This window comes from Oryza glaberrima, chromosome 6 (genome assembly GCF_000147395.1).
Source record: "Oryza glaberrima chromosome 6, OglaRS2, whole genome shotgun sequence".
Taxonomy (NCBI): domain Eukaryota; kingdom Viridiplantae; phylum Streptophyta; class Magnoliopsida; order Poales; family Poaceae; genus Oryza; species Oryza glaberrima.
In genome coordinates, this window is record NC_068331.1 from 13678515 (window position 1) to 13692625 (window position 14111).

At 38.1% G+C, this 14111-nt stretch overlaps 1 protein-coding gene across 1 annotated transcript; it reads right to left on the reverse strand.

Moving 5' to 3' along the window:
* Positions 1 to 842: 842 nt before the first annotated feature.
* On the reverse strand, positions 843 to 5257 carry LOC127777435 (protein POOR HOMOLOGOUS SYNAPSIS 1-like). The gene is made up of 10 exons (XM_052304028.1): positions 4976 to 5257; positions 3194 to 3310; positions 3019 to 3084; positions 2367 to 2470; positions 2030 to 2286; positions 1878 to 1927; positions 1770 to 1797; positions 1612 to 1685; positions 1482 to 1509; positions 843 to 1227 (listed from the first exon to the last, which is right to left on the reverse strand). The coding sequence occupies exons 1-10, from the start codon at positions 5255 to 5257 to the stop codon at positions 1169 to 1171; spliced, it is 1065 nt and encodes a 354-aa protein (XP_052159988.1). The 3' UTR covers positions 843 to 1168.
* Between the last annotated feature and the right edge of the window lie 8854 nt (positions 5258 to 14111).

The following is a 14111-nucleotide window of genomic DNA, read 5'->3' on the forward strand; positions in this document are numbered from 1 at the left end:
CTTTATGGGCAAAAAAAACATAAATGGACCTCCATCTATTACTTATATCACGTCAGGCATCTAACGACTTTCTACCAAATTAATTAATTTCTCTTAACATGCATATAAGGGCTACGTGCCTATACAAATTGACCTTGATACTTTTTTGTTGGATTTAAAACCCATTCTTAATAGAAAAGTTCAAATATATTTATGAGGACTGTTAGAATGAAAAGTATAAAATTTTAAATACAATCAAACAAAAAAAATGATATTATTGGATTTTTTTTGGTTGTAAGATATCCTTCTGGCGAGTTAAAATACTCTAAATTTTCTAATAGCAACAAGCTCCATTTTTTTCCAGATAAGGAACCACCTCCATTGTTTCGACACAATAATTTCTTACTAATTCAAAATTGCATGATCTCAAGTAATTTTATTTTAGAATTTACATGTTGCAAGAGTAATTATAAAAAAATGCCAGCGTTCGAAGAACACAAAATAAGTTTAACTTTAGTTTAGAATATAATAAAAATATTTCAATAAAAACCCCGCACATAAATATCCATAATAAAATTTCACTCATATTATATAAGAAGGTGCCCACGCATGTACGCAGGCTACCTTTCTAGTTGAAGAAAAGCTTGACAACAAGTTGCAATTAGCTGAAAAATCTTGACGAGAGGCATGGTGACCAAGCAGTCACAATGCAGCTATGCTAACTGATGCATCAGCATCAGGCTATGATGCAAGATCTGACGGCGAGGAAGAACAGAGGAATACGCACAAGATCCGCAATCCATCGCATATTGTGTGTACAATCTAGGACAACCCACACGCACAGCGGCAAAAACAACAGAAACACATGAAAATAACACATCTGGATATGGGGTAGCATGCTCTCAACAATTCAGATAACATGTATATAAAACAGAGGACCTGTTCTAAACAGAGGTTGGAAACGCTGATTAACAAGTACTACGCGAACTCTAAAGTTTCACACAAGATAGTCCTCAGATGTACTACGCAATATGTTAGAGACAAGATAAACTTCTCATCTTGATGGAAGCTTTACTGGACAAAATTCTGTAGGAGCAAAAGCTGCAAGGGATAGTAAGTGAACTACGACTTCAATGCATATAAGATCATAGGCAAATAAAGGCCTTCCCACCACAGAGGATGTTACTATCTACAGTGACAAGTCGCCACCCAGTTCATCAATAACTCTCTCGAGCTTGAACAACATATCTAAGAAAAGCAAAAAGACCAGATCAGTAGAAGTGTGTGGAATTCGATTAGAAAGTTTCTAAATTAGCATTTAGCAAAATGGAATGCTGAGAAAAATGAATTAGTTTCACGAGTTATGAAGGAATAGAAGAGCCTGACAAATGTATCTAAGACTAGCAAAAGCGCTATAGAAGCATGTGAAAGGCAGATTAGTGAGTTTCCAGAGTAATGTAGCAAAAGGAAGTGTTGAGAAAACCGAGGAATATAAAGCATACCATGGAAGGCGCCATCAGATATATATGTCTGCGGCGGAACAATAATATATATTAGAAAATATAGATTTGCTTACCAAATTTACAAGAAAACAAAACAGTCAAGCCAGACAATTATCGATTGGATAGATACCTTTATCCTTGTCATAATATCACTTGTTTCTCTATTAACATCAATTTCGTTAGCAGAAGTTGTGGAAATTGCAACTGCACAAAATACTGATTGGTCAGGGAAAGAGGACAGACTTTTCCAGATAAATAAGTGGGAAATGAGATTGAGACTGTGTGTACCATTATGGGAAGTATCTAACATAGACACCTGCAAAATTTACCAATATAAACATCATTTCTTCCAATAATAACATTTTGCAGGATATTCATAAATATAGTCACAAATACCTCTTGTGGTGCATGGTCCGTTGCAGTTACTGGATATGGTTCCTCAGCATCTGGTTTAATATGTGTAAAAAATGTTGCCACAAATGAACAAGTAGAAATAAACAAAAAATACTGCAATTGCAATGAATGTCACCAAACAGAAAGTTGCTAACCTTTCTCAGTTTTACATGAAAATTGTGTCAGCATATCAGTGAAACTGGGGGGGAAACCAGAGAAGACGGTATCAATGTTGGTAGCAAGGAGAGGTTGAAGAAGAGGCTCTTCTGGTGCCTCATGGTGGCGTAATGATGGTGTCTCACGCTGGCTTAATGCTGGTGCCTCTGTTCTGTGGATAGGCTCATCTGGTTCTGCATGGTAGCCTAATGCTGGTGTCTCTGTTCTGTGGACAGGCTGATCTGGCTCCTCAAAGCTTGAAGAGTCGGGTGTTACTTAATACTCATAACAGAAATATATTCCACAACTAAAACTTGATACAGTTCCACTATTTACCTTTGGTGAATTCCACTAGAAGCAATATATTCAGATGCTGATGAATCTTCACAAAGATAGTCACGTCCAGATGGTCTGATATCCATGGTTTCAGTTGAGCATTCCTTTGTAAACAAACCATATAGAAATGCATTTAGTGCTTCATTAACATTAAACAGAGCATAAGTCAAGAAAATCTCAAAATTAGTAAATAGAATAACAGAAAATACCATTACTGTAGTATCATGAATTCTATAGCTAGCAGTACTGAAATTTCAATTGTATGAATAGTAACTTTCACCACTGTGATTTCATATCAGTAAACTAGGGTCTAGGGAGCTAACAAATTTAAGAGAATCTTGAAGAGAACTGGAATGTCAAAACTCAGAAGCATCACAAATGGTTTTATCTAACCACTATAATATCCAGTAGTCATGTGCACACATTGAACAGAAAATTACAATCAACATTGATGAAGATTACAGGTTACAAGATGGAAGTATATAGTTTAAAAATGGGTAGCGAGTGGTGGTGGACTGGTGGTAAACACTTGAGCAAAACACTATTAGGAATGATGAGTTAAGAGAATAGGCAAGAGAGGTCCATGGAATATTCATACAACATAACTATGAAGAGGTACACATTGTTGGATGACAGATATAGGAAATTGCACCTTAACACAATTTAAAAATGATTCTGCATCACTGAGATGTGGGAAACGTAAAGCAAACTTCTGGATCTGTAGAGAAATAAAGTGCATAAATATTTTGGCCATTAAAAATGTGATTATAAAGGTTGTACAGGTTATAATAAATGCAGTAAATATTTGATGGTTCAAGAAAACTTGCCTGTTTGGACTTATCACAAAAGCTCACAAACACCACTCTGCTCCCACTTATTGGGCATTGTGTCACACATGTAACCTGAGGCCACGAAAAATTGAGAATGGACACAAAATGCTCCTCCTGTGCCACAAGCAAGAAAAATAATGCCAGGTTATGAAAAGGGAGTATATAGAGAAACAACAAAAAGTGTGCAAAAGTCATTCTGCAATGTCATAAGGTTTGCAAGGATAGTTGTGGCAAGATAAACCAATTTACTGCCCAGGAGTCGTTTAGGTGGATAACCTTTCCCAAATACTTGGTTTGACCATACATTAAAATGGATCACTCTACCAATCTGTTTTCTTGTTTTTGACAGGAAGTATCCTATAATTCTGCAACTTCTCAACATAACACAGTGTATTAATCGTGTACAGCTTGTAATGAATACACATTTAGATGAACAATGGAAGAGTGTAGAAATGCCAAGGCCTAATCTAAACGTCCCATCCAAATTACAAAACAATCAGTACAATTACAATCATTTGCTTTCAGTTTTCATGGTAGTAAAAAGAAATTAAAATCAAATAAAAAAGAATGAACCAGCACAGTCCATTTTGTATCTTCTAGTGAAAGGAAATCGCATTGTTGATTCCTGTAATAATACATTAAGGGCACACAAAGAAATAAGTATCCACTTTGAATTGCCCAAAGACTAAGTAGCATATGCCTTCCCTGAAGTATATTTCATACTTCTTAATAACTAGAGATAGATAATTCACAGAATACACGATCTAGGGCCTGTTTAGATAGGAAGTATTGGATTCGATTTCCAAGACTAATTCCTCAAGATTATAAAAAGAATGAAATTTCAAATCTGATCAACACCAGATATAATCACAATGAAGTTACAAAACTAGTTAAACAGAGTAGAATGATCCAAAGTTTTATGTTTCAAAACCAAGGGCAGGAGCTTGGAATAGTCCAAACTACATTAGTTGGAGCTTGAATGCCAAGGAAAAACCAAGATATGCAGTAATAATTAAGGAAACCATATGAGCACAAATCACTACCTCCCGCAGATCTAAATCTTGCACGGCTAACATTTGCCACGTGACACATGCCAAAAGCATCCATTACTTCATTTGTGAAGAAAAATACACATAGCGTGCGTAGACCAAAATAATATGATAACATGCAATTTGTCGCACTGATTGTTTCATGAAAGCATTCATGGATCCCCAAAACAAGTGGCGGAGGGAGGGGGGAAGCAAGCAGGGCATGGCCTCCCTCCCCACATGATTTGATACCTCCTATGTTAAACCAGCTCCCTCATATCAAATAAATTTTAGGATTTCCGGCTCCGACACCCAAAATAGAACACAATACACGCTAATTAAGCCACTCCACCAAAAATAACCAGTTCAACCAAGCAAATGTCACTGAACTAACGCATCAAAGATTAAGAACACTACTGACACAGCATCAAATCACACGACCTCATAGAAACAACCACATGCTTTGTTGCTTTGAGAAACAACGATCGTTGGAAGGCCAAACCTAAGAACCAAATAGATGCTACGCACCGTCCAAAACCAACGTCCTCACGAGGTTCTTGGAGGCCAGAGAAAACATACCATTGCCGCATTCAAAACATAACCCACAATTCGCAGATGCATTTCCCCATATGCCTCGATAAGCAGGCTCACAAACCTAAACGGCTAAGTGCCTAAGTGGATGGATGAATCATAGCACACAACAGCAAGCGTGAGAGTAAATACGAGGTAGCGGGGCGGGATCGGTACGGACGAAGACGACGTCGCCGATGGAGACGGTGAGGACGGGGACCGCGAAGGACTGGCTGGGGCAGGAAATGGACAGCGCGGCGGGGGAGGCGGCCGGGAGCCAGGTGCCGTGGTGGCGGAGCTTGCCGCGGGCGACGAGGCGGAGGCCGGGCGGCGGCGGCTTGGACGGATCCCGCCGCGGCGTCCTGAAGAAGCGCGCGAACTCCACCGCCCACTTCTGCCTCCGCCGCTGCGGCGTCGGTCGCGCCGGGAGAAGCGCCTCGCTGCGGACGTCGGCGTCCGCCATGGCGACGACGAGGATGATTGGGAGGGTTCAGGGCGTTGGGGTTTTGATGCGCACTTTTGGTGTGGAGCTGTTGAGTGGATGTAGCAATTACCTGCTAAACTCAGATGAGTACAACTCTGTAAAAAAAAAAAAGACATACGCTAGCTATAAACATGTGTGTCCATAGTTAGGATTGGATTTTTTTTTTAAAGGATGAAGGGGTAGTAATTAGACCTCCTTCAATATTCACGCTGTTCCCATGATGAGGCATCCATAATGTACTCCAAACAGTAATAGTTTAACCCTGACGAGTAAAAGGAGTATCTATTTAAGTCATGTACAACGAGGCTTATTTACGGATTTTCTCCGTTAGTGCGTAAATAAATTTGGTAACATGAAAAAAAAAGTGGATGTGCGTTTTATGTAAAAACTTTCTATATGAAAGTTGTTCTAAAATATCATATTAATCCATCTTTCAAGTTTGTATTAATTAAAACTCAATTAATCACACGTAATTACCACCTCGTTTTGCGTGAAACACTTAATCTTTATCTTCAACTTTATCTTCAGAAGATTCAAACACCACCTTAGGCTACATTCTATTTTTCAAACTTCAACTTCAACTTCATCGTTTTCTGTTAGCACGCTTTTCAAACTGTTAAATGATGCTTTTTTTTTTGCAAAAGTTTTCTTTGTAGAAGTTATTTAAAAATTCAAATAAATCCATTTTTTTGTTTATATTTATTAATACTTATTAATCATGTGCTAATGGGATTTTTCGTTTTGCGTGCGTCAAAAACCTCTCTCAAAACACGAGTCGACTGTTACCTTTTTTTAAAAGAAATTTTGTTGCATGGAGTGGAGAAATGGAAAGAAAATTAACTAAATATATTAGGTGAATTAATAGTTAAGACATATTGTTGTCTTAACTATTGTAGGAGGATAGTCTATGTTTGAACTAAGAGCTCATGTCAGACTCTATCTTTGTAAAGCCTATGCCTAGACACCTCAAGAGCACACTATAAAAGGGAGTGCAATATATAGATATCTTGTGTATTATCTAATTAGAGAAACAAATGGCATGTTCCTCTCTTTTCTGCTACTCTTTTCTCTCTCCCCTAAAGATCGGTTGCTATCCATCATACGTTTTTTTAATATATGACTACGTTAACTTTTGACGTGATATTTGACTATTCGTCTTATTAAAAAATTATATAAATGTCATTTATTCTACTTATTTTTATCATCGAATAAAGTTACACTTTTACATATTTACACTAAATTTTGAATAAAACGAATAGTCAAACATTATGTGAATAGTACCTACTACTTCGTCCCAAAAAAAAAAACGAATTCCTAGCTACGAACCTGGACACACATTTGTCCAGGTTCATAGGTAGGATTGGACTTTTTTTGGGACGGATGGGGTACAATGGATAGGACCGGTACTAGCATGCTCTCCCCCTCTCTCTGTCTCTCTCTCTCGTCTTATGTCCCCTCTAAAACCCAAATTATGGATGCTCTAAGCATTGCTGAACCAGTAAATAATTAATTCGCACCAAGCAATAGCACTAAACTGGTAGTAAGATGAAAAAACATTGACTTTTTTCTATGTATTGATCCTCACTCCTCTCTCTTCATGCTATTGGATAATGCAAAACTTTATATTATCATAGGACCCATCTTATAGTTAGTTAGACATTGTGGAACTTTTAACAATAGTTGCCTACTTTTATTGGATCCCACCCTATCTACCGGTTGGCAAAGATATATTGGTGATACCCTTACTCGTCATTCACAGTGTGATGACATGGCGAGTGTTTCACCCACTCCATGTCGACGGTACAGTGCCACGTTGGACAAATTCGTGCTTCTGTTGTGCCACTTGTATCGTCTAGAGCACACGGGCGCCTCGTCAGAGCAAGAGGACTCGTGGGCGAAAGCACGCTCGTGTACATCCAGTTAATATGTAGAGGCCGGGTTTATAATCCATTGTCTAGAAAAAGAAAAGAGATTTTTCTGCCTCAAAGCTTTGCTGCAAACCTATGCACAGTCCACAGATCTATAAATTAATTTTCAGAAAGCATGTATGATACCAATCATTATGGATGAAAAGAAGATGCTGATCTTGGCTGGAACTAGTGGGGGGCAACAAAGCCAAGAGTAATGGAATTTACCCCTCTTATAGATAGAAGGTTTCCTATCATCCATAACATATTTTCTATCTTAGGGAATGAAAACTGAGCAATATGTTTTATCTGGTTCGGAAAGAAACAAATATACAATTCAGAGCTGATAATTCCAATACAAATACGGATAACTCTCCTGATATGAATACGAATATTGAAAGATCTAGTCCCCTAACCTTGTGTTATGTGAAGTTTTGGTGATTAATGACAACATATTTTGAATCTAACCATTGCTATGAGTTTGAATAATAGGTTATGTCCCGGCATCAAGCAAGAAGGTTGATGGCTTACATGTTGAGGATCAATGATAAGATTTTGGCCTAACAGATAGAGATGATGCCTCACATATTATGAATTAACGAGATGCTTGATGAGATCTATGGACTTGTTGAAGGACATACACCATGGTTGAACATTGATAGAAATGAAGATGATGTGAGAAGCTAGAAGATGGACTTTATCGATGGATGAGATTACCTATGAAATTGAAGAAATTGAAGACGCGGGGTATGAATTGATTACCTATGGCAAGAAGGTAAAGCGCAAGCAACGCTCAACTATGACGGACCATGCGGTGGTGAAGGGCAAGCAAGGGGCTTGGCACCGATGAACCAAAGCCACGGATTATTGACATCAATCATCTGAGAAATGGAAGATGAAATGCCGAAGATCAAGAAGATGTGATTTGTTAGTAATTAAGAAGAGCATTGATCAAGAGAAAGATATAACTAATTTAGGAATAATGTGCTTATTGAGTTATAGGAGGATATTCCCGGTGATGAAATGACTTTGATGTAGGTACCAAATAAACAAAGAAAATGGTGTCAAGGTATTCCTATTGGTATAGCTTTTCCTTTTTACATTTAAGTTTAGGATGACGTACTATCAAGAGGGGATTTAATTGGTCGAATACTAGTGCTCAAAATGATTTATTTTTGTGTGAGTTGAAAAACCTAAGCCAAAATTCCAACTCCGGGTTGTTTCACATGTCACAACACTTACATTGGGTTTCTTTGCAAGTTTTTCAACTTATTTTGAAGGTTTTGGACCATGTTTTATTCTGGATTTGATATCCCATGAAACAAGCTTTCAGTAGAGTCCAAGATTATCGTAATCGGATTCCGAAGTAAAAATGTTTTGCCTTTTTACTTAAGCAACATCAGACTACCCGATTTGGAATAAAACTATCTGATGTATCAGAATATCCGATTTTTTACAGAACTTCACTCTCTGTCTTGATTTGAAAAATCCTCCCAAGTGAGTTTTTGTAAGTGTAAATCAGAGTATCCGATTATGGGTCAGGTAATCCGATGACACAGAGACACCAAAATTTCATGGAACCTGAGTCTCCGTTTGAGGACAAAGTTTTTGCTTCTAAAGTATCGGACTGTCTGATTCCACATCAGATAGTCTGACGCCTCAGAAAATCCAAAATTTCATGGAACTTCGTTCTCTGTCTCTCATCGCCTTGGAGGTATCATGTATCGGACAGTTCGACGTAGGTAAAGATTCCCTTCCAGCAGTCAAATTTTGGGGGATCTATATAAACCCCCCACCAACCCTTTTATAGGGTTAGCCCTTTCATTCAAATCTTTGTGGCTTGTGGATTTGAGCCTTATGCTAAGTGCTTTGGATTTTTATAGGAGCATCTGTTTATATTGGATTCTATGGCTTAGTAGAAACGATATGGTTTTTAACAAGACTCCAACTAAATCTTATATGCTTGTATTATTCAGTGCAAGATATGCTTCAGTTCTAGGGCTAACTTCAAATGTGTCAAGAGGACAGAGAGGTCATTTGCCCTCTAGAGTCATACGTCATGTAGATTTTCACTACATTTGAATGGAGATTTAGTAATAGGCTTGAACTTTAAATAAGTTGCTCATTTACTTTGATTGGTGTTGTTATATCGTCTTTTCATCTCCTTTATTTTATTATGTTATGCTTGGATTTCGAATCAAAACTGAGATAGATAGATAGATAGATAGATAGAGAGAGAGAGAGAGAGAGGATGAATTGGTGTTTGAATTTATATAAACATTAGACTTGCAAAATAAGTTATTTCTTCCGCTCTCCGCACAAGCAACGCAAAAATCTATGATGAATATGACAAGAAGATATCACTCCAGATGATGATAACAATGTGTGGAACTACCTATAGGAAAATAACATTTACCAATCGAAGAAGGTATATGCTCATTCCTCTTTGCACATTATCAACCAGTTGTCCCTTTGCAACTAATTTGGAAGAGCAAATGTAGCATGAAGTTGGAGGTTTGCATATGGTTGCTTCTAACAGTTCGACTAAACACAAGGAATATGCTGCAACAAATAATGTTTACAAGACAATCAGGGCCAGGTTGTGTCATTTGCAATGAGTCAGACTTCGAGGATTTCATACATCTGTTGTTCCTTGTATGTGCCTTTGTGAGGAGCACTAGCAACTTATCAGAATTAATTGGTTAAGCCTGTTTAGATCCCCTGGCAAGTTTTTTCACCCTATCACATCGAATGTTTGTACACATGCATGAAGTATTAAGGCCCTGTTTAGTTCCCCCACAAAAATTTTACACCTTATCACATCGAACGTTTGAACACCTGCATGAAATATTAAATATAGGCTAAAAATAACTAATTGCACAGATTGCGACTAATTTGCGAGACGAATCTTTTGAGCTAAGAGCAGGTACAATAGTCCTATTCAGCAGGCTCCAAAAAGTTTTATATCATTAAATTCATGCATAAATGAGAGAGAATTGAAAAGAGAGAATGAAACGGGCGACTAATCTATCGCCCGGCGGTAGCGCAGTTGCACAGGTGATTTCGTGATAAATAAAAAACTAGCTTTGTGGGGCCACACCGAACCCTATCGATCCCGTGTGACTTTTTTCCTTGTATCGGCTCTCACCTCTCATGCTCTAGATCGCTTCTTTCCACACAAATCTTTTTTCCTTGTATCGGCTCTCACCTCTCATGCTCTAGATCGCTTCTTTCCACACAAATCGCCTACTCCTCCACCTGAGCCCCATCACCATTCATCGGAGTCAATTTCCACCGCCATCAGAAACCGCGTATGCCACGGAAGCTCCGCCACTGTTGCCGGATTAAAGCCCACGCACCTTATGATCCTGTTCCTCTCATGCTCAGCCATCAGATCGAAGCCAGATCGATGGTCTCCTTATGAAGAACGTGTTGTTGCCATGCGAGATCTCCTACCGCCTTGTGGCTGTTTCCGTTGATTGAAGCAAACAAGTAGCTAGGAGAACCACGAGAAGTGGTTCTGAGTTTTGTTGTGTCAGTGGATTTGAGGATCTTTTTTCTCTGTTCCTTTTCCCTTCTGCTCTCGATATATGCATGTTGTTTATTTACACAAAGTAGATGGATTTTTTTTAGGAGTGATGTAGTTGTGATAAGATTTGGATCTTCCCATCAACATTTCACTAGCAGTAATTATGTAAAGCCTAATCAATTCTTTTACTAGTTCTTGTTGATATCACAAGTTCACAACATACAGATGGCTACACAGGTATAGTTTAGTTTTGATCGTACACATTTATGTGGACATGCATAACTAATTATGATTAATGACGTGCAGTCTACATAAAAGCTAATCTATTGTACTAGTTGTCTTTAGCATTAGCTACAAAATAATATAAAGGTAAGTGGAGCCAGCTGTTGGCTACATTATTGACCTTGCTCTAATTGCTCTATGATTTGACAATGTGGTGCTACAGTAAATATTTGCTAATGGCGGATTAATTAGGCTTAATAAAGTTATCTTGCAGTGTAGAGGCGGAATCTGTAATTTGTTTTGTTATTAGACTACGTTTAATACATGTGTGTCCGTATATCCGATGTGTGACACGGCAAAAATTTTCACCACTGGATCTAAACACAGCCTAACTATGATGGAATTTATGAATATGTTCACACATGCCAAGTCCCAATTTTCACAACCTTTTTCGTTGAAGTGGTTGTAAAAGCAACAATGGAATATTTGGATGCGCAGGAAATAGTTAGCCAAGGTTCTTGGTGTGGAAATAAAAAGTTTAAGTTCAATTTTGGCTCTCCATATGCACTAGCCAGTAAAGTCGCTCGTTCGCACGACTATGCCTTCCTACCTATTAAATGTAATATGATGATTATAATTATATTGTAAATAAGCTATTAAAGAATAAATCTTAACTATTGAAAGGTAAAACTCAAAATGAAACGAGGATGAGCCACATCATTCGATAAATATTAGCCGTTGGATTCACTACAAAACAAAAGAGGATAAATGAATCTTGACCGTTGGATTAGATGGACAGTGAAAATAATAATTTAAGAGGTTTCTGGAGATGAAACTACTAGAAGGAAAGAAAGAAAGGAAGGGCAAAGCTAAAGAATAACGATATGAAGGTATAATGTTATACATATAATTTATTTACGATTTGCATCTATTGTAAAAACTATTTTGCTAATAAACCCTCATCAAAATGTATGTTCATTTGATTAATTTTGTTTCTAACAATTAATTTTAATATATTTGAGAAAAAAATTACTATAAGGACATGCACAGTTATGGTCACCCATATAATTTTAATGATTTTCACACGAATTTAAATGAAATCAAACACATTCCTTAAAAACCTACAAAATATTTATGCATAAGGTATAAAAAGCATGTGCCAAAAAAAAAAGTAAGGGGGTCATGCAGCCACAAAGACCTACAAGACAATAACTTATAAAATCTGTAACAAATATTAAGCTATTTAGTGTATTATCATAATATTAGTTAGCCTGACCTATGTTTTTTTTACGAGCAACGAGAAACCCATAAATAAAAAAGATTACCACTCCCACATACCACATAATAGAAGGCCTAGAGTCGCGCGAATGAGCGACATCATAGGCTAGTTTTGTAGGAAGTTCAGTTACATCTTTTATTTATAATAAACAATATTTTCATGATCATAAATAATTAACATACCTAGCATGTAAAATTTATCGTAAATATTTATATTAGCATATGTTCTCAACTTTGTATATATTATTAGCCGGTATTATATTTTATTATCAATCCAGGTAATTTTTGAACAATTATTTTAAAGCATTAATTTCTGAACCTTTGAAGAACTTCTGTACTGTTGAAAGGGAGCACACCACGCTTGGAAAAAACATTAGTTTATTTTTTTTTCTAATATTCTTTTTCGAGCTTAACTCCAGATGCTCTCCCTTTTCTGATCAAAGTTAAATTACTATGTTTTTATTACTCCCATGTTTTCTTCCAATCCTTCCATCGGAAATGTCATGAATCTCCTCCTGCCCTCTATATTTCTACAGAAAATCTACTGTACGGTGTTTCGTCGGTACGGGATAAATTAAATGAGTGGATAACGTTTCGATCTTATCCCTTCTCTTTCTACTCCCTCCGCCCCATAATATAAGGGATTTTGAGTTTTTGCTTGCAACGTTTGACTACTCGTCTTATTCATTTTTTAAAAAATTATTATTTATTTTATTTGTGACTTACTTTGTTATCCACAGTACTTTAAGCGCAACTTTTCGTTTTTTATATTTGCAAAAAAAATTTGAATAAGATGAGTGGTCAAACGTTGCAAGAAAAAACTCAAAATCCCTTATATTATGGGACGGGAGTATTCTCTATCCAAGCCTTCGTCATCCTCTTCCTCCGCCTCTCCTCCTTCGTCCTTCTTTTTCCCCCTTCTCGTCCTCTTAGCTACAGAGAGCTATGTGCAGGCATGACGACGGTGGAGCAAGCCACGAAAAATGGATGTAGAGGCCTAAACCCTCCTCACTGCTGGATCTGGCCCAGGTGCATGTTGGCTACAAGGGTGGCGGCCGGCACCACTCATGTGGCCTCCTCCTTCGCCTCATGCTTTTGAGGTATGGCGGCACCCACTGGATCTAGCTCTCATGGCCAAAAAGGGCAACCAAGAAGAGGGGAGGCCGTCGGGAAGGTTGTTGGCCGGCATGGGGTCCTTAGCCTCCTTCTAGGCATGTTGTTGATGATGATGAAGGGGCGCGACCAATGAAGCTTGTGGATCTAGAGCTTTCATTTGGCAGCGACATGATGACGACTTGGTGAGCCATCATGTTCCTCGCCGGAGTGTGTGAAGGTATGCCGTGCAATGCATCATCTGCAGTCGATACCCATAGGTATCATGTCTGGTACCTTTGGTATAATGGCTAATACTTAGGTATCATGGCTGATACCCATGTATCAGACCCGGTACCTGCGGGTATCATGGCTGGTACCCACGGGTGCCAAGTTTAGTACATGCGGTATCATGGCTGGTACTCACGGATATGAGACCTGATACCTTAGGTACCAGGGTCGATGCCTACAAAGTATCAAGTAGCAACGTTTCCTCTCATTTTCTTCCTTTCCCTCGGTTCGACCCCTTGTTGCTACTGTTGTGACCAGTGTTGGTACCTACATTGTTGTAGGCGCTAGCTCCAGATGTGGGGGCGCCAAACATGTGGAGTAGGAGCAGGATGGCTCTAAATTTATAGGAAGAAAGCAAATACGTGGGATGATGTCAGCCTTCTTAAAGTGTCCCGTTTGGACGGAATCCCGTTCTCTACCAGCCCTCAATCTTCCTTTCTCCTAGCATGCATGGCAACATATCAAAATTATAAATAAATTTCAAAATTTTCCATGGTAGTTCCCATTCAGTTTT

What these genes read in the sequence shown, in the direction of transcription:
- LOC127777435 (XM_052304028.1), bottom strand. Translation starts at nt 5,257, where the DNA reads ATGGCGGACGCCGACGTCCGCAGCGAGGCGCTTCTCCCGGCGCGACCG. An exon ending in TTCATGTAAAACTGAGAAAG is followed by an intron (nt 1,928 to 2,029) that starts GTTAGCAACTTT and finishes ATATTAAACCAG; the next exon opens with ATGCTGAGGAACCATATCCA. An exon ending in GTTAGATACTTCCCATAATG is followed by an intron (nt 1,686 to 1,769) that starts GTACACACAGTC and finishes TATTTTGTGCAG; the next exon opens with TTGCAATTTCCACAACTTCT.